The sequence below is a fragment of the Hypanus sabinus genome, chromosome 22 (assembly GCF_030144855.1).
Source record: "Hypanus sabinus isolate sHypSab1 chromosome 22, sHypSab1.hap1, whole genome shotgun sequence".
NCBI classification, from domain to species: domain Eukaryota; kingdom Metazoa; phylum Chordata; class Chondrichthyes; order Myliobatiformes; family Dasyatidae; genus Hypanus; species Hypanus sabinus.
In genome coordinates, this window is record NC_082727.1 from 27,011,732 (window position 1) to 27,038,836 (window position 27,105).

At 41.0% G+C, this 27,105-nt stretch overlaps 1 protein-coding gene across 2 annotated transcripts in view; it reads right to left on the minus strand.

Annotated features, from left to right (window-relative positions):
* reep3b (receptor accessory protein 3b) overlaps positions 1-27,105 on the minus strand; it is a 72,284-nt gene that overhangs the window by 23,194 nt on the left and 21,985 nt on the right. Inside the window, exons 2-3 of one of the 2 annotated variants that reach the window (XM_059947349.1) lie at positions 8,760-8,832; positions 6,804-6,875 (exon numbers count right to left, since the gene is read on the minus strand). In XM_059947349.1, coding sequence (XP_059803332.1) covers positions 6,804-6,875; positions 8,760-8,832 — 145 coding nt within the window. The remainder of the gene's footprint in view (positions 1-6,803; positions 6,876-8,759; positions 8,833-27,105) is intronic. The other variant, XM_059947350.1, reaches the window with a different exon arrangement.

A 27,105-nucleotide genomic window follows, 5' to 3' on the forward strand; every position in this document is an offset into this window, starting at 1 on the left:
GGAGAAGTTACTGAGAATTAGAACAAGCTCCCCCAACCAGAGAAGTGTGGTGGTGCTGGGGAACTGGTGAGGTCTGTTATCCAAAAAGTAGTGGAGGGCTTTGAGGCCTTCTTGATGGGGGATGGAGGTGTATAAGGATTGAACATCCATGGTAAAAATGAAGCGGTCAGGGCCAGGGAATTGGAAGTTATTGAAGGGGTGAAGGGCATGGGATGTATCCTGGATGTAGGTGGAGAGAGTCTGAACTGAATGAAGCCCCGACCGCTTCATTATTAGTGATGTCTCACTAAAGAAGGAGAATGAGCAGCCGCACGTCGTGGTACATATTGGTACCAATGAATAGGTAGGAAAAGCAAGGAGGTCCAGAAGAGAGAGTACAAAGAGTTATGTAGAAATCTGAAAAGCAGACCTAAAGGGTAGTAATCTCTGGATTACTACCTAGGCCACACACGAGTCAGAGTAGGAATGAAAGTGTGGTTGAGAAGTTGGTGCAGGGGACAGGGTTTCAGATTTCTGGATCATTGGGATTTCTTCTCGGGATGGTATGATCTCATTTTTTAAAAATGGGCCGGGTTACACCTGAACCCAAGGTAAACCAATATCCTGCCCAATGCAAAAATGCCATTCCCTATTTCCAGTTCCTCCGTCTCTGCCGCATCTGCTCCCAGGATGAGGCTTTCCATTCCAGGACTTCTCAAATGTCCTTTCTTTCAGGATCATGGTTTCCCTTCTGGCGTCATCAAAGATGCCCTCACCCACATCTCCTCCACCACCCGCACTTCAGCCCTTAACCCATCCTCCCGTCACCACAACAGGGACAGGGTTCCCCTTGTCCTCACCTACCACCCCACCAGCCTCCGGATCCAACACATTATCCCCCGCAACTTCCGCCACCTTCAACAGGATCCCACCACCAAGCACATCTTTCCCTCCCTACCCCTCTCAGCTTTTCGCAGAGATCGTTCCCTCCGCGACTACCTGGTCCACACGTCCCTCTCCACAGAACTCCCACCTGGCACTTATCCCTGTAAGCACAAATGCTACACCTGTTCCCACACCTCCCCCCTTACCACCATTCTGGGCCCCAGGCAGTCCTTCCAGGTGAGGCAACACTTCACCTGCAAGTCTGCTGGAGTTGTCTATTGCATCCAGTGCTCTCAGTGCGGCCTCCTCTACATCGGCGAGACCCGACGCAGATTGGGGGACCACTTCGTCGAGCACCTCCGCTCCGTCCGTCACAATAGACAGGAGTTCGCAGTTGCCACCCACTTCAACTCTGCCTCTCATTCCCATCTAGATATGTCCATACATGGCCTCCTCTACTGCCATGATGAGGCCAAGCTCAGGTTGGAGGAGCAACACCTCATCTACCGTCTGGGTAGCCTCCAGCCTGGTAGTATGAACATTGAATTCTCCAATTTCCGGTAATTCCCTCCCCCTATCCTTGGTCCCTCTCTGCCTCTCTCCCCTTTCAACTTTCTGCTCCTTTACCTCTACAGTTCTTTCATGCTTATCCCCTCCCCGCTTTATCCTTCCTCTGATTGGTTCTCCACCTGACGCCTCTAGCTCTTCCCCCTCCCCTATCTCTATTACTGGGCTTCGGCCCTCTTTTCCGCCCCCATTCCTGATGAAGGGTCTCAGCCTGAAACTTTGGCTACTCTTTTCTCACGGATGCTGCCTGACCTGCTGAGTTCTTCCAGCGTTGTGTACGTATTCTTTGATCCACAGGATCTGCAGTTGTATTTTTGTGTTTCAAAGTGTGAGACTAGCGAAAGCACTCATTTCCTCTTAGCTTTCTCCAAGGAGTGCTTCCATGCATCTTTTTAACCACCATTTCACTGAGGTTATTGAAAACCCATGTAAATTTGCAAATGCTCATGTGCAGCACATCCCACTGGCTTTAGATTGGTATGGCCCTTATGCTCAGTTAGAAACTTTTCCTGGATGCCTTGAACAGCTTCTTTCGCTCCACTCGTAGCTCTTCACCTACTTCTCAACTTGTTCTTTCCTGGCATACATGAAATGGATATAAAGGGGCGTAAAAATTGAATCTGCAGCCACTTATTTGACTTGGCACATTAGTGATAATAAACCCGATTCTGGTCCAAAAGGCTACAGTACATCTAATTTTGGGGTGTCTTGGCAAAGTTGGCTTGGTCATAGAAGGCAAAGCATAGTGTTTTGCTGAATGCAGAGATCAGTGCTGAGACTGTTATTAGTTGTCATGGCTATAAATACCTTGGATGAGGTGTAAATAAATCAGTTCCTGATGACACAAAAATTATGAGTAATAGAGAGTAAACACTTGTGAAAGGATACAGAGGGACATAGTTCAGTTGAAAAGTTGGGCTGAGCAGTGATAGATGGAAGTTAATTCAGATAAGTGCAAGGTACAAGTTCAAATTTCGATAGGACATGTAGAGGTCATGGCAATCACCTCAGAAGGGCTAACATACAGAGGGTCATTGGGGTGCCAATTCACGCTCCCTGAAAATTACAACACAAGTGGGTAGGAAATTGAAAACGGTATTTCAGTAAGCTTTCCTTTACAGAGGCAGGATGTCATGTTGCATTTGTGTAAAATATAGGTACAGTTCTAGTCACCATACTACAGGAAGAATGGGGTAGTAATAGAAAGGATTCACTGGGACTTTACATGGAATGGAAGGATGTGGTTATAAGGAGAAATTGAATATGATGGATTTAGTCTCTGGGTTTACTCTCACAAGAGGCTGAGGTGTGATCTTCAAGATATGAGGGACAGTAAAGTAGATAGCTTTTTCCTAGGGTGGATGACTCTACCCTTGAGCACACAAGTATAAAGTAAGAGGCGAGATTTTTTAAAGGAGATCTAAGGGGGAAATTTTTCCCACAGAGGATGGTGGTTCCATGGAATAAGCTGCCAGAGGTGGTGGTAGAAACAAATAGAGTTATGGTGTTGAAATGTCAGTTGGATAGATAGGAGTAGGAAAGGAGTACAGGGATATGGGTATGGGATTACAGACATCCCACCTCTCCCGGAAGTTCCGGGAGTCTCCCGGACGCCCCCAAATTATATACAATATCCCAGAAATCGATTTTCTTTTTTTGAGTGAGTGAGCAAGAGAGGGGTGTGGGGGGCATGTGGGGAGAGGGAGAGGGGGAGAGACAGAGAGAGTGACAGATAGGTCTACTTAGCACGAAGAGAGACCAATCAGGATGCTCTATCAGTTTTCCCTGGCAGGCTTTACAGTCAACCTCTCTCTCTCTCTCTCTCGCGCGCTCTCTCTCACACTGCCCATCAGTTCAGTCCTGCAGCGCCATGGCAGAATGTTCCAAAAAAAAACGTACTTCACCCCAGACTACACTAAAGTATACCCCTACCTAACAGGGGTCAAAAATAATGACAGTGTTGCTTGCTGCAATGTCTGTTGCCCATGAGGGTTAAATGACTAAAAGACATGTTGAGGTGAATTTAACAGGTGTCATTCGTTCATTAGCAGAGAGATTTCCAAATGTGATCAAGGCAGATGCAAGAGAACAGCTCCACTTGGAAGTGCTAGATTATGTCTCAACTAACCTTGAAGGACTGGTGCCAAACTACAAAAGTTTGCCTGTTGATGAGTTCTGGGGGAAGCTGTCCAAAGTAAAATCTGTGAGCACAGGGCAGTTGAGATTCAAAGAGCTCTGCCAGTTGATGAAGCTGCTTTTAGTGCTGCCAAATTCTAATTGTGATGTAGAAAGGACATTCAGCATGTGAATCTGATGTCTTGCAAAATTAACAAATTCATTGGCACAGACTGCTAGGAGGTTGAGACTTCTGGCAAAATGCTCAAATCTGCCAAGCAAGTCACATCACAGTATAAGGAAAGTTTTAAGAAGAAATAGAAAAGCTATTTGCATTAGCATCTAGCTATTAGCATTGAGACTGTCAACAAAATACTCAGCAAGGAATAAAAATAAATAAATACACACACACACGTGTGCAGTTTCAATATGTGATCAAATAAATTGCTGTGTTCTTTCATAATCAAATGTCCTGTATACATACACCCTTGGAGGTCGACCGGGGGTGGGAGGGGGTGGTGGTGCTACCTCCTGAAATGAATTTTTGCAGGGTGGGATGTCTGGGATTAGCACAAGTCGGCGCCATGGATGAATTGGGCCAGATGTCCTGTTTCTATGCCATTCAATTCAGTGACATGAAATGTGTATAGAAGCTATGTTATGCTAAATGAACATGTTGGAGGGAAAAAATACTTTTGCAGAACACCTTGAAATTTATGGGAGTTTACTTACCATTAACACCATGAGAACTACAGACCAAGCAAGATTTGAAAGTTTTCCAAACATTAGTGTGGTTTGTGTGGCTCTAAAACCCGATTTGGCCTTAAACTATGAATTGCCACCACCTCAAATAAATGGGTGAGCTACACAAAGTGAAGAGGATTTACTGGACAGCTGCAGGAAAACAACTTACTTACAAGGCATAATCACATTTAGCACTGTGGTATAACAACTTGCATAACAATGAAAATTATAGCATCTTGAACAAACTTTTTAGTTTGGCTGTCTTGGCACAGCTCACAAGAACAACTTCCTAGCAGAATGCCAAAAATCAACATTGGAAAATCTAAATTAAACTTACTTTAGCCTTCATCAGATCAACTCCAAGGTTAAAAACAGCGCCTCTTTACAAAAGCACAGGCAATCCCAAGGAACAGCCATGAATAAGTAACTAACATCTGTTGAACTCAAAGCCAAATCTTAATTAATTCCAAGTGTAAGACAATCCCATAGGTCTGTCTCAGAGATCAGAGTGATGCAATTTTTCTGTTTTGACTTGCAAGGGTATTATTTCTGTTAACAAGAAGCTGCTGTTTTTTTTATATTTGTGTTTTATTTCTGTTGCTAGACAAACAAAAAGACACAGCCTTTGACAATTGCACCACTGTTTTTCTCTGGGCAGTTTATACTGTTAAGACATCCCTGGTTATACGAGGGGTGATTGATAAGTTCATGGCCTAGGTAGAAGGAGTCAATTTTAGAAAACCCTAGCACATTTATTTTTCAACATAGTCCCCTCCTACATATACACACTTAGTCCAGCAGTTGTGGAGCATACGGATCCCTTCTTTATAGAAGGTGGAGTCTTAGACCTCCAGAAGTGGTCCACAGCAAGGGTGATTGATAGGTTTGTGGCCTAAGGTAGAAGGAGATGAGTTATTAACTTCAAACTTCCTGCATAATCACTCAAAGAGTTGAACTGCACGTGCATGCAACGAGAGCTGAATAACTCCTCTCCTTTTACCTCAGGCCACAAACTTATCAATCATCCCTGCTGTGGACACTTTCTGGAGGTCCAAGATCCGTATGCTCCATAACCACTGGACTAAATGTGTAAATGTCAGAGGGAACTATGTTGAAAAATAAATGTGCTAGGTTTTCCCCTCCTATCTTAGGCCACAAACTTATCAATCACCCTTTGTATGTTGATAATTTTGCAGGGACCACCCACACACAGCATGATTGCAAGGGAATTATCAAAAAGCAAACAAAAACACTTTTAAAATGACTGACAGGAATTTCGGGATACTATCTTTCTGGATGTCTAAATGTTAATACTGCGTTCACCAGCTCAGACCAACTGCATGCAATGTGAAGCAAACAGAAGGAAACCATTTGGCCATTCATGCCCACTCTGCTATTAAACAGGGCAAGGATTAATCATTTTCTTGCACTGACACCACATGTCTGATATCCAAACATCTACCAATCTCCATTTGGTATATATTCAATGACTGAGCCTTTAAATAAAATAAAAATCACAAAATGCTGGCAGAACTCAGCAGGCCAGACAGCATCTATGGGAGGAGGTAATAACGATGTTTCAGGCTGAAACCCTTCATCAGGAGCCTTTAAAGTCCCCTTGGTTAGAGAATTCTAAGGGTTCACTCACTCCCCTGTGTAAAACAAATTCATTTCATCTCTACCCTGAAAGGTTGATCTCTTATTTTCAGAATATGACGCCTGAATCCAGACAAGCCAGCTGGGGTTCCCAGCTCATTGCCACAGCCCAGAGCAATACAGTGCAGTAACTCTCCCAATGTATGTCCCTGGCCAAGCAATTCATTGGTTTTAACAACAGGTAACAATCAACCCCTAGGCTCAACAGCTGTCAAAGCAGTTAGTTACTGAAGGTTTGTGAATGTCAAAATCAACTGGGAGCATTTAAGAAATAAGTTTTAACTTTTAAAACATTTTTAAGTTAAAATTGAAATCAAGTTCAAAAAGTTATAAACAATTAAAACAGTGATAATTAAATCAAATAAAAATCCTCTTCTTGCCTTCCACCCCATCAGCTTTTCATATATTTCAAAGGATTCAAAGTACAGGTATGTATGCAGTATACAATCCTGAGATTCATCCTCCTACAGCCAACCAGGAAACAAAGAAAACCATGGAACCTGTTCAAGAAAAAATACCACCCCCCCCACACACACACACAAATGAAACAAATCATACAAAGAGCAACAAGATCATCCCCCCCATGCGCAATAAATAAATCGTACAAATTGCAACAAGAACGAACAAGCGAAAACAGAGTGTAAAACACAAGATGAAAGAGTTCAGTTCAGTTCAGTTCAATGCCTGTTATCAGCGGTCGTCCCAATTGAACACCTGTATCTGCACCAAGTTAGACTGGCAGTTTCAATGGGAAAATTTCCCAGAGAAAGCAGAGATTGTGCTATCTTTATAGGACTCCATGAATACTCAACCATCACTGTAACCTCGGCTCTGGAATAGTCATATTATAACCTTACTTGCCAGAGAATCTGCTGGAAGGACTGAATTGAAACAGAAAATGCAGAAATACTCAGCACTTCAGACAGCATCTATGGAGAAAGAAACAGAGCTAAACATTTCAGGTTGATGATAGACAATAGACAAAAGGTGCAGAAGTAGACCATTCGGCCCCTCGAGTCTGCACCGCCATTCTGAGATCATGGCTGATCATTCACTATCAATACCCAGTCCCTGCCTTGTCCCCATATCCCTTGATTCCCCTATCCATCAGATATCTATCTAGCTCCTCCTTGAAAGCATCCAGAGAATTGGCCTCCACCGTCTTCCGAAGCAGTGCATTCCACACCTCCACAACTCTCTGGGAGAAGAAGTTTTTCCTCAACTCTGTTTTAAATAACTGACCTCTTATTCTCAATCCATGCCCTCTGGTACTGGACTCTCCCAACATCTGGAACATATTTCCTGCCTCAATCCTATCAAATCCTTTAATTATCTTAAACGTTTCAATCAGATCTCCTCTCAATCTCCTCAACTCCAGTGTGTACAAGCCCAATCTCTCCAATCTCTCTGCGTAAGACAGCCCTGCCATCCCAGGAATCAACCTAGTGAATCTACGCTGCACTTCCTCAATTGCCAGAATGTCTTTCCTTAAACCTGGAGAACAAAACTGTACACAATATTCCAGGTGTGGTCTCACCAGGGCCCTGTACAAATGCAAAAGGACATCCTTGCTCTTGTACTCAATTCCCCTTGTAATAAAGGCCAACATTCCATTTGCCCTCTTCACTGCCTGTTGCACTTGCTCATTCACCTTCATTGACTGATGAACTAGGACTCCTAGGTCTCTTTGCATTTCTCCCTTACCTAACTCTACACCATTCAGACAATACTCTGCCCTCTTGTTCCTGCTTCCAAAGTGGATAACTTCACATTTATTCACATTGAATGATCTAACATAACTTTGCATTAAACTGTAATGAAAATGAACCAAGGTTCATTTTCATGGAAAAAGTTTCCCTATTTTATTGGTTATCATTTACAGGTTTTTATATTTAGTTTCTTCAATGGAAAAGTGGCTTAAAAATGCAACTAGTTGCTTTAGAGGGATCTTACTTCTCTGCTCCTTTCATATTCTATTCACTTAGTATGGTCATGTTAAAATTCTGCTCTCAGGACTGGAACCTTTCCTTGATCAGGCACCAAAATCAACAACAAGCTCTCCCAAGTATTAATCATATTTGTATCTTTGTTTCAATCACAATCACTGTTCCAGCTGACTGAGTTTAAAGCAATTTTTATTATGCTGATGACCTCAGTCAGCACCCCTTCAGATATCCTCTCCAACTCCTATCTAACCTAAAACACAATGGTCTTCTCACTTTCCCCTACTCTGATTAAGCATTCTTGACTGAAATTAGACTGCTTCTCTCTCCACTGATGGTGCCTGATTTGCTGAACACATTCCAGCACTCTCCTTTTCTTTTGGATTCCTGGCATCTGCAGTTTCTTTTCCATACAATTAAGTACATTCATTTCAAATAAAAAGTTTAACCCCAGATGTAAAAGAGCAGTCCAACAACAATAGTGACATTCCCTTTTCACCCACTTTTATAGCAAACCATTATTTACTAGCTTGGAAGTGCTTACTGCTATTAGCTCATGATTATAAGAGCCAGAGAGGAACTATGACACCTTACTGTCATTGACAGCATGCATTTCTGTCCAATTTGCCAGAGCTGAAATAGCTGACACGTTGACATGCAGAAAATGCTGGTGTTAAAAATTAACTGTTCAGTGGAAACATTCTGAAAATTCCTTAACATGCACAAATTCCCAATGCCAAGTTTGCACGCTCAAGTTCAACTACATACCACAAAAAAGGAGGGCAGGAGTGACAGACAGATGGAGTACAAAAGTATTTTCAATGTATTTTTGCAGCAAAGCAATGATAATCAAGTGGAAAAGGTACTTACATATTCCTTCACATTTTTGGTTTTCACAGCTTTGTACGAATAATAAGCAGGATACAAGGTTCCAAACACAAGACTGTTAAGAAAAAAAACAATGCTACTATTACAATTTACACATCACATTAAACATACTTTCATGTTTATGTGCATATCTAAGAGGTAAATTTCAAACCCAAACCTTTCATAAGCATGAAGCAGCAAAATCTTTGATTGTCATACAGGAGCAGTTTTACACCACCTACAGATATCAATTTACCTCTCAGGCAGAAAGACAATCTATTCAGTCAACTCTGCCGCTTTGCAAATAATGACAGCTGTAAACTTCTCTAGTTTCTGACTCTTGTAAGTCATTCTCCCAAAAAACAGTCCTTTATTTTAAAACTTCCTGTGCAGAAAACAGAATCCATCATTGTTTAGCCACCATTTCTCTACACTAGCTTGAACTGTCCCATAAAGACTTATTATTGGGAACTTATTAGAAATTTATCATACATCAACACCAATTTGGAGGGGCTGAAAATAAAATTTGGGAGGATGAACAAAACTATTGGCCAATGAAAAAATTGCAAGGAAACATCAAAAATGCAGGAAATATATACTCCACTAAAAAGTAAATAAGCCGGCCAGTGGTGTAGCAGCATCTGCTCCGGACTTTGAAGCAAATGATCCTGGGTTTGAATTCGGCCAGCTCCTTGTATGCTTTCTATCTATGTTAGGTTGAGCGTCGAGCTTGTCGACAAGGTTGTTGCCCGATACACCACAAGGCGCAGAGAGAAACAACAGGTAAAAGTGAAATAAATATTGATGAGATTCATGACAAAGATATTGGGTACATATCCATACACAAGTACAATGAGATAGTAAAAAGAAAACAAAATATAGTAACACACACAAAATGCTGGTGGAACGCAGTAGGCCAGGCAGCATGTAAAGGAAGTACAGTCGACGTTTCAGGCCGAGACTCTTTGTTAATCCTGATGAAGGGTCTCGGCCTGAAATGTCGACTGTACTTCTCCTTATAGATGCTGCCTGGCCTGCTGCATTCCACCAGCATTTTGTGTGTGTTGCTTGAATTTCCAGCATCTCCGGATTTCCTCGAGTTTGTGTTACAAAATATAGTGCTGTATCTGCAGAGAAAGTTCAGTGAAAGACAAATAAAGGGCATGGGCCACGATAAGGTAGGCTGGGAGATCAAAATTTCATCTTTAGCATATGCATACGAGGCCTATTCAAGAGACTGGTAATGATAGGGAAGATGTCTTGATCAGAATCAGGTTTAATATCACTGGCATATGCCATGAAATTTATTGTTAAGTGCCAGCAGTACATTGCAATACAAAAAAACTGAATTATAGTACATATATACATTATTAAAATTAAATTAATAGTACAAAAAGAGACAAAGAAAACAGTGAGGTAGTGTTCATGGGTTCAATGTCCATTCAGAAATCTGATGGCAGAGGGGAGGGGTGGGGGGGTGAGTGGTAAAAGCTATTCCTGAATCTGAATGTGTGCCTTCAGGCTTCAGTACTTCCTTCCTGATGGTAGCAATGAAAAGAGTGGATGTCCTGGGTGATGAGGTCCTTAATGATGGATGCCACTTTTTTTTTGAGGCAGCACTCCTTGAAGATGTCCTGGATGCTGGGGAGGCTAGTGCCCATGATGGAGTTGACACAATGGTGCTTCAGTATGGCCTCCTGGATAATCGGCAAGACCCAATGTAGACTGGGAGACTGCATTGCTGAGCACCCATGCTCCGTCCTCCAGAAAAAGTGGAATCTCCCAGTGGCCACCCACTTCAATTCTACTTCCCATTCCGACATGTCCACGGCCTCCTCTACTGTCATGATGAAGCCACACTCAGATTGGAGGAGCAACATCTTGTATTCTGTTTGGGTGGCCTCCAGCTTGATGGCATGAACACCAATTTCTCGATCTTCCAATAACTGCCCCCCACCTTCACCATTCCTCTTTTCCTCTCTCACCTTATCTCCTTACCTAACCATCACTTCAGTCTGGTGCTCCTCGCCCTTCCCTTTCTTCCATGGTCTTCTACCCTCTCCTATCAGATTCTCCCTTCTCCAACCCTTTATCTCTTTCACCTATCATTTCCCAGCTCTTTACTTCACCCCTCCCCCAGTTCCACCCATCACCTACCACCTTGTATTTATTCTTCCCCTCCCCTCACCTTCTTGCTCCAACTGCTCATCTTTTTCTCCAGTCGTACTGAAAGGTCTCAGCATGAAACATCCACTGTTTACTCTTTTCCATAGATGCTGCCCAACTTGCTGAATTCCTCCAGCATTTTGAGCATGTTGCATGGAGCTGAGTTTACAACTCTCTACAGCTCATTTCAATCCTACGCAGTGCCCCCCCCCCCCCCCGCATACCAGAAGGTGATGCAGCCGGTCAGAATGCTCTACACAGTGCATCTTTAGAAATGTGAATGTCTTCGGTGACATACCAAATCTCTACACAAACATCCATTGAAATATAGGTGCCGAGGGGGCCTCCTTTTACTGCATCAATATGTTGGGACCAGGTTAAGTTTTCAAAGATGTTGATACCCAGGAACTTGAAATTGTTCACCCTTTTCACTCTTGATCCCTCAGGAGGACTAATGCATGTGCCCTCATCTTACCGTTTCTGAAGTTCACAATCTGTTTGGTCTTATTGATGTTGAGTGCAAGTTGTTGCTGCAACACCTTTCAACCAGCTGATCTATCTTGCTCCTGTACACCTTCTCATCACCATCTGAAATTTTGTCAATAGTTGTGTTGTCACTAATGGCAACTGATCTGTGCCTAGCCACACAGTCTTGGATGTAGAAAGAGTACAGCAGTGGGCTACCTTGAGGTGCACCACTGTTGATTATCAGTGAGTTGCAGATTTTATTTCTGTTCCGCTCAGACTGTTGTCTTCCGGTGAGGAAGGTGAGGATCCACTTGCAGAGGGAGGTACAGAGGCCCGGGTTTTGGAGCTTTTTGATCAGAACTGTAGGAATGATTGTGTTAAATGCTTATTTGTAATTGGAGAACAGCAGCCTGACGCAGGTATTAGTATTGTCCAGATGATCCAAGGTCGTGTGACTTGCCAATAAGATCTCATCCTCTGTAGACCTACTGTGGCAATAGGCAAACTGCAGTGGCTCCAAGTTTCTTGCTGAGGCAGGAGTTCTTAATGATAATCATTAAGGCAGTTCATCCTGCTTTTCTTGGGCACTGAGTAAGCTGCCTTAATGACCATCATCCAGTTGCACTCACAAATGCTTTGAAGACGTGCTTTGAAAGATTGGTTTTGGCTAGAATCAATTCCTGCCCAAGCAAGGAGCTGGACCCACTGCAATTTGCTCATTGGCACAATAGGTCTACAGCAGATATGATCTCGTTGGCTCTTCATGCAGCCTTGGATAGATCTAGTGGTTCTCAGGCTTTTGTATTTTCTGCTTGACAGGAGTGAGGAGTGAAGGGGAATGACTGGAATGGGAAGTAGTGGGCATAACTGTAACAAATACAACACTAATAAACTTCCAGAATTGCAGTTGTAGTTCAACATAATTAAATGCAAAGATTAGTAGGAAAAATAGGGAAGTCATTTATTTCTAGCAAGTTACATTTCTGGTGGGGTAAAGGAACAAAGAATTTCAGAGTATGTCATTGAAAGTTGCACAAGAGATTAGCAGAGCCACAACAAAAAGTATCAAGGTTTATTTCTAGTAAGGGTTGAAATGAAAAGTACAAACGTTATGCTAAACCTGAATTCAACCTTGATCACACCACATGTGAGAATATTATGTTTGTTAGAATCTGAATCAGGAGTGCAGTGCAAGACATAGTTATGCACTCAACTTAGTTATAAAAAAAGTGAAAGAGGAATAATGAGGTAGTTGTTCCTAAGTTCACTGACCAGTCAGAAATCCGAAAACAGAGGGAAGAAACTATTTTTAAATCCTTGAACATGAATCTACAGACTCCTGTATCTCTTCCTCAATGACAATAATGAGAAGAGGGCATGTCCCTTATGGCTCTTAATGGTGGCATTGGAATATTATTGTTACATGCACAAAGAAACAGTGAAAAGCTTGCATTGCATATTGTTCACACAGATCAAATCATTACAGTGCAGAACAAGATAAAACAATTACAGTACAGAAGAAAACGTAAAAGCAACAGAGAAAGGCAGTGCAGGTCAACAATAAAGTGCAAGATCATAACAAGATAGATTGAGATCAAGAATCCATCTTAGCAGACAAGAGGTCTGCTCAAGAGTCTGCTAACAGATGGACAGAAGTTCCCCGAGGCATTGTCTTTAGAAGAGGTCCTTGATAGTAGAGAGGGCTGTTCCATAATGGGGCCGGCTGAGTCTACAACCCTCTACAACTTCTTTCGATCCTGCACATAAAAGTCCGAATGCTCTCCATCATACATCTGTAAAAATTTGCTAGAATATCTGGTGACATACCAAATCTTCTCAAACTCATAACTGCATAACAAGAAAAAGGAATACAGAGGCGATGCAGATAAAACTACAAAGGGTGAGGATACACGTATTAAGGATTAATTGTGGGTAGTTTTCGGAGGAATTGAAGCCAATAGATTTTTTAAATGTTCTTGATAAAGGGGATATGAAAAGAATGTTTCCACTTACAAACAGCATTGATAATCTTGAAATAAGACAGTCACCACAAAATACAATAGGATTTAAGAAAATTGAGTAAAATAGTGGTAGGAATGTGGAACTCATCACCACAGACATAATTAAGTAAAAGATGCATATTAGGGGAAACAGGGGAAAGCATATGGCAGAGAAAGGATTAAAGGCCAATGCTTACAGATTTAAAGGATGGTTGAATGGAGCATAAAGACTGCATGGACTGGTTCACTGTATTACATCCTCTTTAACAAAATACCCTGGGCCAAAAGAGAAAAGGGTGAGTTCATGCTTGGTGTCTAGCTGCTCAAGTACAATTCAAAAAGTTTGAACAGTCAGCTGGAAGTGGACTAGGAATCCGTAAACATAAAATGTTGTCAAATTAACTGAGCAGGAGAGCAATTACATTTAAATCTAGTTACAGCATTAGTTCCCCCTCCCCCAAAAGACAGGACACTTCACAACATTCAAACAAACCCAGTACAGAGCTTCATCAGTTTTTTTAACCCAAGTCAAAAAACTTGTATTTCAGCAGCTTGATTTTCTACCACGAATTTATACAACACATTTCAGTACAGCTTTAATATAAACTTTAATACAGGTATTACAAGGCATGCTCTGACTTGAGAGCAACTCCCGAGTAAATCAATTTGAACAATAAGATATTCTTCTTGTCACCCTAAGTTACCCCACAACAAATTCTGCTCTGGACACAAGCCCCCTATGTCATGCTCCAATACTGCTCACCCACTGCCACCAAATCAAATTAGAAAAGCCTTAATGAGTTTAACTCCAAGTGAGTAACTAACAAGCATTAAAAGAAATGTGCACCCAAGGTTTACCATTTTATTGAAAAATGCACAATAAAAGTACTAGCTGATGGTGTTGGGATTAGAGCAGTACCCTCTCATTATAAATTTATTAACCAAAAGTAAACCAAACCCAGGAATCAGATAATTTACCATACTTAAACTAATGAGAGTTGATTTTTAAACCAGCATTCAAAGTCTTTTTTCTAATTTTATTTTATGCATTATTCTCTCAGATAAACACTCTCACACTCAATCTCTAGACAACACTTCAAAGTATCAATGCACCACTTCGAAGCACAAGAGCAGACTTAATTTCTAAAGCAAAGAACAGACAATTGGCAATTTGTTTCAGCCCTGATATATGCCCATCTGCTTCCATTCTAAAAGCTACAGCATACCAAAATAATTCACAGAACTGCATTTCATACCCCAGCAAACAACTTGGTTAGAAGTCTGCAGACAGACATTCTTGAACACACTCCATGTTCAGACTTGCACGATTATTTTTACTAGCACAGTCATTTAGAAGATTTTGTTCCACAAAACCATAAAATGTTTACTTAAATGTTAAGAACTGCATTTACTTCAAAGCTTAGCAGTACTCGGCATATGAGCTACACGTCAAATGCACACCATGTCGACATGGGAGTGCACATCTTGTGTACAGATTAATGGCAGCTTGCCACAAAAACCAGATGGAACAAAGCCAGGCTTTTACTCAGGTTTCAGCTAAAACTTAGTGGTCTTTCATACTGGAAGGTTTAAAAAAAAGAAAGAATGCACAGAACACTTAGTCAATGGAAACTTGACACTTTATTTTTTTTAAGAAACTAAACCTGATATCTGTAAACAATCAAGAAATTTTGTTCTGTACAACAGTTGCAATAACATAATTGGATAAAGACATTTAGTTATTTAAATGTCAAATGAACAACGTGATCTGTATATTTCCACAACAGAAATAGCCTGAAATAAATGACAACAATCAACTCCTAAAGGCTTGCTTTTAATTTGTATTTTCTAATTATCAGAATCAGGTTTATTATCACTGACACATGATAAAACAACAATTTTGCTGTTTTGCAGTAGCAGTAAGGTGCAAAACGCAAGATTTTTATATGAGAGCAAGTGAGAATTTTGAGATTAATTTTTCTTTAAACAAAAGGAATCTTAACTCAGCAATAATACAAACTAAACAGAAGAGAAACTGCGACAACTATAACAATGAATAGATAGCATTACACCATTCTATTCATTACTACAGCATATCCAGTCAACAGTTAACGTAAACTAGACACGAGTGTAAAAGTGATTTGCATCCACAGTACTGATCGTTCATATCTTCATTTTCAAGTGGAACAGTTGTGAATGTCACCATCCAGTAACATCTGGTTTTCAGGATTACCAGTTTCAAAAGAATAGCAAAAGAAAGGAAAATCCATGTTTCTGTTTTGAAAGGAGCAGTATACATGTAGAATAAGCCAACAGCAAAAAAATGTGGAAAATGAAACCAGGCCAGGGTTCTAAACGTTCCCAGAGGTAAATGGAATTACAGATTAATGGACTCCAGTTTGGTGGGCAAGCAAAATGTTTGTCTGAAAATCATTACTGCCATTTTGATGGAAAAATCTGCTAATAACCTCAGAACAACTAAACTTCAGCATATATAATGAACAAGAATAAATGACCTGCATTCTAATCTGGTTATCTATATATTTTCAATCCTTTGCTTCAGTAACTACAGAAGATTTTCAGCATCAGAGCTGGAGATGCATTTTAGTGTTAGCGGCAAATCAAGCACAGCAGGCATCCAAATATAGGAAGTTTCAGCTTGGTTGCTTACTATCATGAACGCAACTCAATTACCGGCAAGCTACAACATTCTTTCGTCTCACCTCCGATGGTGAGGGTCAACCACGGATGTTGTGTCCCAGCTGTCTAAGTTGACACACAAGCCAGGGCAGTACGATATGGATAGCAAGCTGTTGCCTGTGCAACAGGCTCTCCCTCTCCACACAGCTGACAAGTCCAAAGGAAAGGCTGCAGCATCACAGGAGTTGTTAGTCAATGCTGAGCTCAACATGGGACTGTCTTAAGGACTCCAGCTCTGGATTTCTCCACAGGGTTTACTCCTGAAGCCTTTTCCATGAGTGAGTATAATTGCAAAGCAGTGGAGGATTGAGTCCTTCTTCTAAGATGAGCTGTCAACCACAGTTGATGAGCCCCATCTACCCACAGCAACCAGTTTTAAGGCACAAATAACCCACCTTCACCTTTCTCATGTCAGTAGAAACTATTTCACCAGGCTTAGCAGCTAAGCCACACATGATGGCCAGGAGCTAGACTGATTGTCAGAGGCTATTTGAGACACAAACCATTGGGAGCATTGAATGAGTAGTGGGAACTTAACCCCACTACCCACACCTCTCCCTCCCCCAATGACAACCTTAAGGAACCAAGTTATAGCATTCACAGTACATAATCCATGTAGTCAACACATAAGTTAAAACATGTTAGAGAACTAATTAGCCTTAAGAATCTAGTGAAGATTCAGTATGCAATTGAAGCAATGGCTTCTGAACAAAAAATAAATCATGAAAAATCCTCTTTCAGTGACAGCCTATGAAAATTAATGAATGCTAGATGTGCTTTTTTCCCCTCAGCTCTCTTGTCCCTCTCCCAACCAACCTTGGGATATTATATCTTAACCAGAGAAAAGACAACTTTGCTGCTCGTCCTGGATAAAATTCAAGCAGATTAGAGAGCAAACAGGAACCAGCATCAAATCAATCACCTAAAAGTGAGACACTTATTTAAGTAGAACAATTGTAACATTTCAAATTTCTTTTGTAGAGCTGTTTTGTACCATGGATTTAGTATTTTGTAATCGCATCTCAAACAATAACATCAATAATTGCCAAGGTCTAAGCTTCATTTCTGGGTTGGCAGAGCAAGTGCAAAACAAGGAATACTGAAAGGAGTAAGCCACAACAAGCATTACATTTCTCTCCATAAGTTCTGGCAAATAGAACTAAGTGAGAGTTCCTGGCTTCAATACTGAAAACTATGCTACAGATTCAAAATGAAGCAAGGACTGTGCAAGACTGAAGATACCTCTTTCATTGTTGAGATGATTATGCCAATTCCAAACAACAAATAAATTACATTTTTATAAATTTCCATTATAACCCAATACAGACAGGCACATAGATGATCGAAAAAAAGGACAATGTAGGAGAAAGGATTCGATTGATCTTAGAGTAGATAAAAGATTAGCACAATATCTTGGGCTGAAAGGCCTGTACTGTGCTGTAGTGTTCTATGTTCTGTGTACAGTGCAGTGTACAATACCACTTGAATAATAGTGCCTAACTGGTCAGGTCATCTGCTGCTACTATACTCATCCACGTCAACCAGGTCAAGTACATTTTATCCATTTAATGCACATTCGTCTTTAAGACTTACTGCTTGAGGTAAGCCTCAATCACACATCACCCTCAAGCTTGCTAGCCTATATTAGATCCTGGCTAAACAATTGCTCATTTTTTAAAAAGTATAACTTTACTTCCAGACCCTATATGGCCTTGCTTCTATCTTTATAGGCTTCCCCAAACCCAATAACCTCCTACCACACTACCAATCCCACATTCAGCAAAATACCTGCAATCCAAGTTTGACCTCTTAAATCTCTTCACCAAATCTCGGTCATGGACAATATTCAACATTTTAAGGTCAAGGCCAATTTGATTGCACTGGCTGTGCTACTTGTTCTGAGGCAAATGGCTACATTAAAATAGGATCTGCAAATTGCCATAGGTTGGTCAAAAGGAGCTTGTTGGGACAAGTGAGCAGCAGGATCATACACGTTTTCTATTGTCTTCACAGGATTCTGCGTTCCCAAAAGGATGTGAAGCTCTCAGATTTAATAGCCCCATCTTTAGCAGTAACAGTTGCAACTACCAGGTTCCAAGCTCTGGGATCTCTTTCCTCCCACAAAGCTCCTTAGAACTTAATTATTTTACCAAGATTTTGGTCACCTGCCCTGCTATCTCATATGGTTAGTGAACAGACAATGATTTGTAAATATAAATACAAGGTGCTTTAGCTTCACATTAGACACTATATATGGTTGCAGTGCTAATGGCAGAGAGGTGGTCGGGGGGTGGTGATGGAACTCAGCTGTGATGGTTTTAGCATGTGCCAAGTGTGGAACTGTTTCCAAGTTTGGTTTTTTCCTAACCAAGGAGTAGCAGAAAGCAGTACTTGCTTCCAGTGTCCTTCCAAAACATATTCAAGACCAATTAAATATCAAAAATACAAAACAGATGTATGGACTTTGTTCCAAAGAGCTCAGAGAATACACACGTATTTTTTTTAAATGCAGCATGGAGTTTCTACCCAACTGTGATTTTAAACAGAGTTCAGATGTGAGCCTAATTGGTATAAAAGGAGCACAACAATTTTCCCAAAGTGTATTCTGTTAAAAAAGAACATTGAGCAGAAGCCAGTCCACCAACAGAATCAGCAAATTTGCCTTGGCTTAAGTAATCATCATGGGAAGTCTTCAAGGTGGCTCTGGTAACTAAACAGTAACTTTTGGGTACAAAAATCGAAGTGCTCTGAATGATCCTGTTCTAAAGGTTTCAAAAGATATTGACTACCATAACCCATTCAAAATAAAATTATTTTGTAAGAGCCATTTTCTCATTCATGATCATTTAAAATGTTTAGGTTTGATGACAACAAGTCAATTTGTCAATAGACTTATCTAAATCATTTTCAAAGATAGAATTTTCATGCAAGTATGTTGGGATGACAAATTTTAATTTGTGGCATACAAATGAGTTTAATTAGAAAGATGAGGAATAGGAGACATAAAAATAATTTGAGGATAATGATTGTACCTTTACATTACAGCACAGAAATTCATTAAGGCTTCAAGTACAAAACTCAAAAGCCTACCTTTGATGTGGGGGGGGGGGGTGGAGTTGTTTGGCAGGGTAGCAGATGAAAATAAATTCTTTGTTTAATTTCTTTCAGTAAAACTATCAATAAAATATAAATCATGCATAGTTATTCTTTGTTTTCAAAGAGCGTCTAGCTTTCAAGACACACAAGTTGACTTTATAGAGTATATATGCAGGACTCACACCATCTGTTTGGACATGGATAAATGCAGATGTGAATTCTGCTTCTTTTGAAGGCTTTAGACATTGTGTATTTAATATTTCAGTGATATTTGAGCAATGTTGTAAATATATTGTTTGATTACGCGTTCTTTGTTTAAATAATTAATTACAGGTTATATGCAATAGTACATGAATGGCATATGTCATCGTGCCACCATGCCATGTGTGTACACCTCACTAAAGTAGAAGAGAAGTACACACGTTTGTCTCCTTTTTTTGCTTTCAATTCGTTTTTAAGGTTTTGGAGTTACAAAACATAACATTGGATTTCATCAGCCATGTGCAGCGTTTTGCTCAAACATGTGAGCCTTGTTTGCTATCTGCCAGGAAGTAACCTCTACACAGAAAGTGATTTTCCCTGAGGCACTTTCTCATTGCCTTTCTCTTGATGAGGATAATAGCTGCCTGACTAAACATTGGAGGTTGTACACCCAAAATTTCTGTTAGATCTTAAAGACTCTTGAAATGAAGTTGCTCAGTATGAACAATAGGCAATATTTATGTTGGCAGATTAAGTTTGTGACATGGTACATTATCCCCATCACTGAACCAATTTTAGTTGTAGAAAATGAAGCAACCTGCATTTACCCAGTTTGTGCTGCAAGTCAGAAATAAAAGCACACTTTTTCAAAAATCTCAGTTTTAGTGAAAAAGGGCCCAAAACTGCTATGCTACACTCCCAACCATTCAACTTACAAATCACTTGGGGTACCTTTTGAGCCAATTCCTGTTCAGCATTTATAAAGAAACACTATAAATATAAAAGATTAGTTTTACGCAAAACCTCCAAAATATTACTTTTTCCTTGTTTGGAAGGAACAAAAGATGCTGGAAATTCTCATTCCAGACCCAACAAATTCACAGTAACAACTTTAGGTTACTGGAAAGTTTAGAATGCAAATGGAAAAGCTGGCTAATTTTTCTTCATGCTGTTGGCAATGTCTGCAGCCAGATTAACTTTCCTTCTTCACTAATGACAGTGACCATCTTTAAAAAGGAATTTTCTGAATCATACAAGTAAATCTGTATTTCTATCTATCTTACCATCTAACTTATGAATTACTGTTTTGCAAGTAAAAGTTGCTGAGATCTTTTTTCTATAATGTAACATGAATTTAAATACCCACGCGCTATTGTGCTTGAGCTGCATTTCGAACTTTTTAAACAAAAATTTTTACCAGCTGCTGGTAAAAGCAAAAAAATACTCAAACAGAATCAATAATAAAAAATAAAAACTTCAATGCTTAATTATGTTGTAACTTTGTAAAATAGTGCACGATAATTTGAAATTCATTACAAGTACTTTATGTTCAGATTCATGTTTCACTTGAGTTAATTGCTGAACAAATAATCATTGGGTGTAAATTATCCAACAAGTCGTCCCAGGACTATCACTGACATTCAGCCATTCTAACATAACCATGTTCTATGATGATAGAAATCCATTTGAAAAGGAAAGACAACTGGCAAATGACAACTGGAAAGACAACTGACAAATGGAGTACAGTGACAGAGCTGACTCTTGATGTGTTTCTGAAAAATACCCGCAAATTTTTTTCTCTCTAATTCAATACAAGATCAAACCAAACATGAAACTAGAAACAATTCACATTAACAGAACAGTCTGGACTGCACCCAGTGAACAGGATTATGAGAAGTGGCAACTTCACACAGGTCTGCAATTGAAGATTAATAAATCAGCGCTTCGTTGCTGTTTTCAGAGCTTGAACTACACCCAATCAGTGAATGGGATTCATTAAAAAGGGCAAATAAAAATAAGCCAGGAGCAAGCAGAGTGAGTGGGCCAGTGTTAGAGTGGCTTTGGCAAGATCATGCTTAAGCAAGGTAAATGTTGAGATGTGTCCATTTGGATATGTCCATACATGGCCTCCTCTAGTGCCATGATGAGGCCAAACTCCAGTTGGAGGATCAACACCTCATATACTGTCTGGGTAGCCTCCAGCCCCTTAGTATGAACATCCAATTCTCCAACTTCTGGTAATTCCCTCCCTTTCCCTTCCCCCATCCCACTTTCACTCTGCCTCCTCTTCTAGCTGCCTATTACCTCTCTCATGATTCTGCCTTCTTCTACTAGCCATAGTGCTTTCCCCTTTCATTCCTTCTTCACCTCTCCAGTCTATCCCCTCCCTGCTTCCTCTCCCCCACCCCTTGATCTTTCCTGATTAGTTTTTCACCTGGCACATTCCACCCTCCCTCCACCTTCTTTATAGGGCCCCTACCCCCTCCTTCTTTAGTCCTGACAAAGGGTCTCGGCCCGAAACATTGACTGCTCCTTTCAACGGATGCTGCCCGACCTGCTGAGTTCATCCAGCTTGTTTGTACATGTTTATTTGACCACAGCATCTGCAGTGTAATTTGTTTTTAAATGTTAAGCAATTTTCTTGTTCTTCTTTATTCTCCATTCCTCATAAGTTAAACTACAGTTAGTGCACTGAGAATAGCTCCAAGGGCTGTGTTGTGTTCTTTAGTCTGAGATATGGCCATTCTGGAAGACCTCCAGCCTCCCAGATAACCACATTTGCACCAGGTGCAGTGAGTTGCAGCTCCTCAGAAAACATGTTAAAAAACCTGAGCTGCAACTCGATGTCATTTGACTCATACAGCAGACCAAGGGAGGGACAGATAGAAGCTACAGGGAGGTAGTCACCCCTAGGCTGCAGGAGGCAGGCAACTGGGTGACAATGAGAGGAAAGAGAAAGGGGGTAACCAGCACAGAGTACCTTTGCTGCCATCCCTTCTCAATAATAAGTATACAGTTTTGGATAATGTTGAAGGGGATTACCTAGCCGGGGGGAACCACAGCAACTGGGTCTCTCTCTGGCAAAGATGTGGGCTACAAATTACAACAGGAGGTAGAAAATGCATGTCAAAAGGGTAATGTTACGATAGTTATGGGGGATGTCAATATGCAGGTAGATTAGGAAAATTCAGTTTGGTGCTGGATCCAAGAGGGAGAATGTCGACATGGTGGCTTTTTAGAGCATCTCGTGATTGAACCCACTAGGGGATCAGCCTTCTGGATTTGTGTTGTACAATGAACTAGAATTGATTACAGAGCTTAAGATAAAGGAACCCTTAGAAGCTAGTACCCTACAATTTGAGAAGTCAGATGTATCAGTGTTCCAGTGAGGTTAAGGGAATTAAAGGTATGAGAGAAGAGCTGGCCAAAATTGATTGAAAGGGGATACCTGCAGGGATGACAGCAGAGTAACAATGACTGGAATCCTGGGAGCAATTAGTAAGATGTAGGGTAGACAAATACTAAAGTAGTATGCTAAAACCAGAATGACCGTCAAATTAAAAATTAAGTCAAATTAAAAGCCAAAAGGGAATATAATAGAGCAAAAATTAGTGGGAACTTAGAGGATTGGGAAGCTTTTTAAAAAGAAACAGGAGACAAGTAAAAAAAAAGTAAAAGATGGAATACAAGTGAAAGCTCATCAATAATATTAAAGAGGATACCAAAAGTTTCTTCAGATATATAAAGTAAAAGAGGCAAGAGTAAACACTGGACCACTAGAAAATGATGAAGAGCTAATAATGGAGGACAAGGAGATGGGGGACCAACTGAGTAAGTATTTTGCATCAATCTTCACTGTGGAAGACTCTAGCAGGATACAGGAAGTTTAAGAGTATCAGGGAGTAGGAGTAAAGTGATGCTGGAAAGTTTGTGAACCCTGTAGAATTTTCTTGATTACTGCATAAAATGACCTAAAACATGATCAGATCTTCACGTAAGTCCTAAAACTAGATAAACAGAACCCAATGAATAAATAACAAAAACATTATACCTGTGCATTTATTTATTGAGAAAAATAATCCAATATTACATGTATTTGTTGGAAAAAGTACATGAACCTCTGGAGTAATGACTTCTACAAAAGCTATTTGGAGTCAGGTGTTCCAATCAATGAGATGAGATTGGACACGTTAGTTCCAGAGGTGCCCTGCCCTATAAAAAAGACACACAAAGTCAGGTTACTAACAGAACCAGTTCTTCAAGAAAGATCTGTTACTATGCACCATGCCTCGATCAAAACAACTTTCAGAGGACCTTGGAAGAAGAATTGTAGAGATTTATAAAGCTGGAAAAGGCTACAAAAGCATTTCTAAAGATCTCAGTGTTCACAATAAGAGAAACTGTCTACATATGGAGGAAGTTCAGTACTGTTAGGAGTGGGCATCCTGCAAAGATCACACCAAGAACACAATGTGCAATGCTGAAGGAGGTGAAAAAGAACCCAAGGGTAACAGCAAATGACCTGCAGAAATCTCTAGAACTTACTAAAGTCTCTGTTCACGTGTCCACTATAAGAAAAACACTGAACAAGAATGGTGTTCCTGGAAGGACACTTCAGAGGAAATCACTGTTCGCCAACAATAAAAACATTGCTGCACATCTCAAGTTTGCAAAAGACCACCTGGCTGTTCTCCAACACTCACACACCACCGCTTAGAGGACTGTACCGCCAATAACAGACTGGTAGAACATGTGAAGGAGAGGCTTGCATACTCCTAAGTACCTCAGTCCCCTCAGGAAGTAGCAGCAACTCTGGCCCTTCTTGTACATAGCCTCTGTGTTGGTGCTCCACTCAAGTCGGTCATCTAGGTGTACCTCCAGATACACGCAAGTCCTCACCATCAATTGTAATGGAACAATGCAGGCTTAGTCTACCTAAAGTCAATCACCATTTCCTTTGTCTTACTAATGTTAAGCTGCAGATGATTCAGCCTGCAACATTTGTCAAAGTCCTCCACCAGGGCCCTGTATTCATCCTCCCGTCCTCCCTTTATACACCCAACCATTGCTGAGTCATCAGAGAATTTCTGCAGATGACATGATTCAGTGTTGTATCTAAAGTCCAAAGTACACAGGGTAAACAAGAAGGGAGGCAATACAGTCCCCTGTGGGTCCCCAATGCTGCTTATAGCCACGTCTGACACACAGCTCTGAAGCAGTACGTACTATGGTCTGCCAGTCAGGTAGTCCATTATCCAGGATACAATGGAAATGCCAACCTGCATTGAACAGAGCTTATCCCACAGGAATGAGGGCTGTATATTTTTGAAGGCATTTGAAAAATCAAGAACATGATCCTCACAGTGCTGCCCTGCTTATCCAAATGGGAGTCAGCTCTATTCAGCAATCATCAACTCTAATGTGCTCCTGGTAGGCAAATTGAAGGAGATTGAGAGCTGATCTGACCAGGGGTCGGAGGTGAGCCAGCACCAGCCTCTCTGGGGTCTACATGTTGTGTGAGGTCAGGGCCACTGGACAGTAGTCATTCAAAACTTCTGGTTGGCCCTTCTTAGGTACTGGGACCTCACACAATGTTTTCCACACAGTTGGGACCTTTTCCAGGCTGAGACTCAGAATGAAAATGCACTGGAGAACATACAGCTGCTCAGAACATTCCTTCAGGACCTTGGGATTTACACCATCCAGTTCCAATGCTTTGCCTTATCTCAGTTTCCCTAGAGCCCTTCTCAGCTGCTCAGTAGTGAAAGGGGGTCCATGATGACTGTGGAGTTGATGGAAGGTGGGGGGCTGGGGGAGGTGAAGATTGAGACAATAGCAGTTGGTATGTGGAGGTATGGATGTCAGTTCAGGGCAAGAAAGGGTTGTAGACAGTGGTAGCCTGTGTTGCACACACAGAATGAATGGGGGGGGGGGGGGGGAAGGAGGGAGGAGGGGAAGCATTGGTGCTTAGGGAGCATTGGGTACCTCGGCACCTGGACTGGTGTGCTGCGGGGCATGTGAACAGGAAGGCATTTGTCAAACCTATTGAAGAATTGGTTTAACTCATTAGACCATTCACGGCTGTGTTCCGGGGCTCTACAGCTAAGCTGATTGAAGCCAGAGATGTTCTTCATGCCTCTCCACACCTCCTGTGTGCTACTCTGCCCAAACCTGCTCTCCAGCTCCTGTATTCCTCTTTAACCTCTTTTGATCTTCCCCTTTGGCTCCCTCTTCATGTTTCAATTCCCCACTATCTCCTGTTCTAAAGGCTCTCATTTTATGTTTGAGAACAGCCTTCAGATCACTGGTGGCTCATGGTTTGCTGTTAGAGAAGCAGCAAACATTCCTTGATGGTATTACAGTGTCCACACAGAAGTCAATGTAACCAGTGATGTAATCAGAAAGTCCATTAATGTCCTCACCATCTGGTTCACAAAGCACATTCTCTTTAGTAACCTCAAAGCAGTCCTTCAAGGCCTCGATGGCCTCTGGAGACCATTTCTTTACTATCTTAGTGGTAGCTAGCTATTGCTCTACTTTGGCCTTGTACAAGAGCACAAGGTGAACCAGGTTGTGATCTGATCTTCCAAGGGGGGGGGGGGGGGGGAGAGAGCTGTAGAGCTGCATGCATCCTTAACATTGGAGGAATTACCTAAAATTCCTCCAAGCTGATATGTGCAGAACAGATCAACAGTTACCGGAAATGTTTGGTTGAAGTTATTGCTGTACAAGGGGGTCACACCAGCTACTGAAAGCAAAGGTTCACATACTTTTTCCAACAAATACATGAAATACTGGTTCATTCATTTATTGAGAAAAATGATCAAGTATAATGTTTTTGTGTTATTTATTTAATAAAGTTCTCCTTATCTAGCTTTAGGACTTGTGTAAAGATCTGATCACATTTCATGTCATATTTATGCAGAAATAGGGAACATTCCAAAGGGTTCACAAAGTGAAGTAGCAATTATTAGGAAGAAGGTACTTGCAAAACTGAAAGGTCTAGAGGTAGGTAAATCACCCGAACCAGATGATCTACACCACAGGGTTCTGAAAGAGGTTGCTGAAGAGATTGTGGAGGCATTAGTAATGATCTTTCAAGAATCAATAGATTCTGGAATGGTTCCAGAAGACTGCAAAATTGCAAATATCACTCATCAGGAAGCAAGAGACAGAAAAAAGGAAATTATATGCCAGTTAGTCTGACCTCAGTGGCTAGGGAGATGTTGGAGTCTATTGTTAAAGATATGGTTTCAGGGTACTTGGAGGAACATGATAAAACAGGCCTAAGTCAACATGGCTTCCTGAAGGGAAACTCTTGCCTGACAAATCTGTCAGAATTGTTTGAAGAAATAACAAGTAGTATAGACAAGAGAGAATCGGTGGATATTGTGTACTTGAATTTTCCCAAGGCCTTTGACAAGCTGCCACGAGACTGCATAACAAGTTACGAGCCCATGGTATTACAGGAAACATATTAGCATGGATAAAGCATTGGCTGATTAGTAGGAGGCAAAGAGTGTGAATAAAGCAAGCGATTTCTGGTTAGCTGCCAATGACTACTGGTGTTCCACAAGGAATGGTACTGGGACTGCTTCTACTTACATTATATGTCAATGATTTTGATGATGAAATTGATGGCTTTGTGACCAAGTTTGCAGATGACACCAAGATAGGTTGAGGGACAGATAGTGTTGAGGAAGCAGGAAGATTATAGGAGGGCCTAGACAAAATAGAAGTATAGGCAAAGAAGTGGCAGATGGAATAGTGACAAAAAGTGTACGGTCATGCAGTTTGGTAGGAGAAATAAAAGCTTAGACTATTTTCTAATGGAGAGAAAATTCAGAAATCCAAGGTACAAAGGGACTTGGGAATTCTTGTGCAGGATTCCCTAAAGGTTAATTCGTAGGTTGAGTCTGTGGTAAGAAAGACAAATA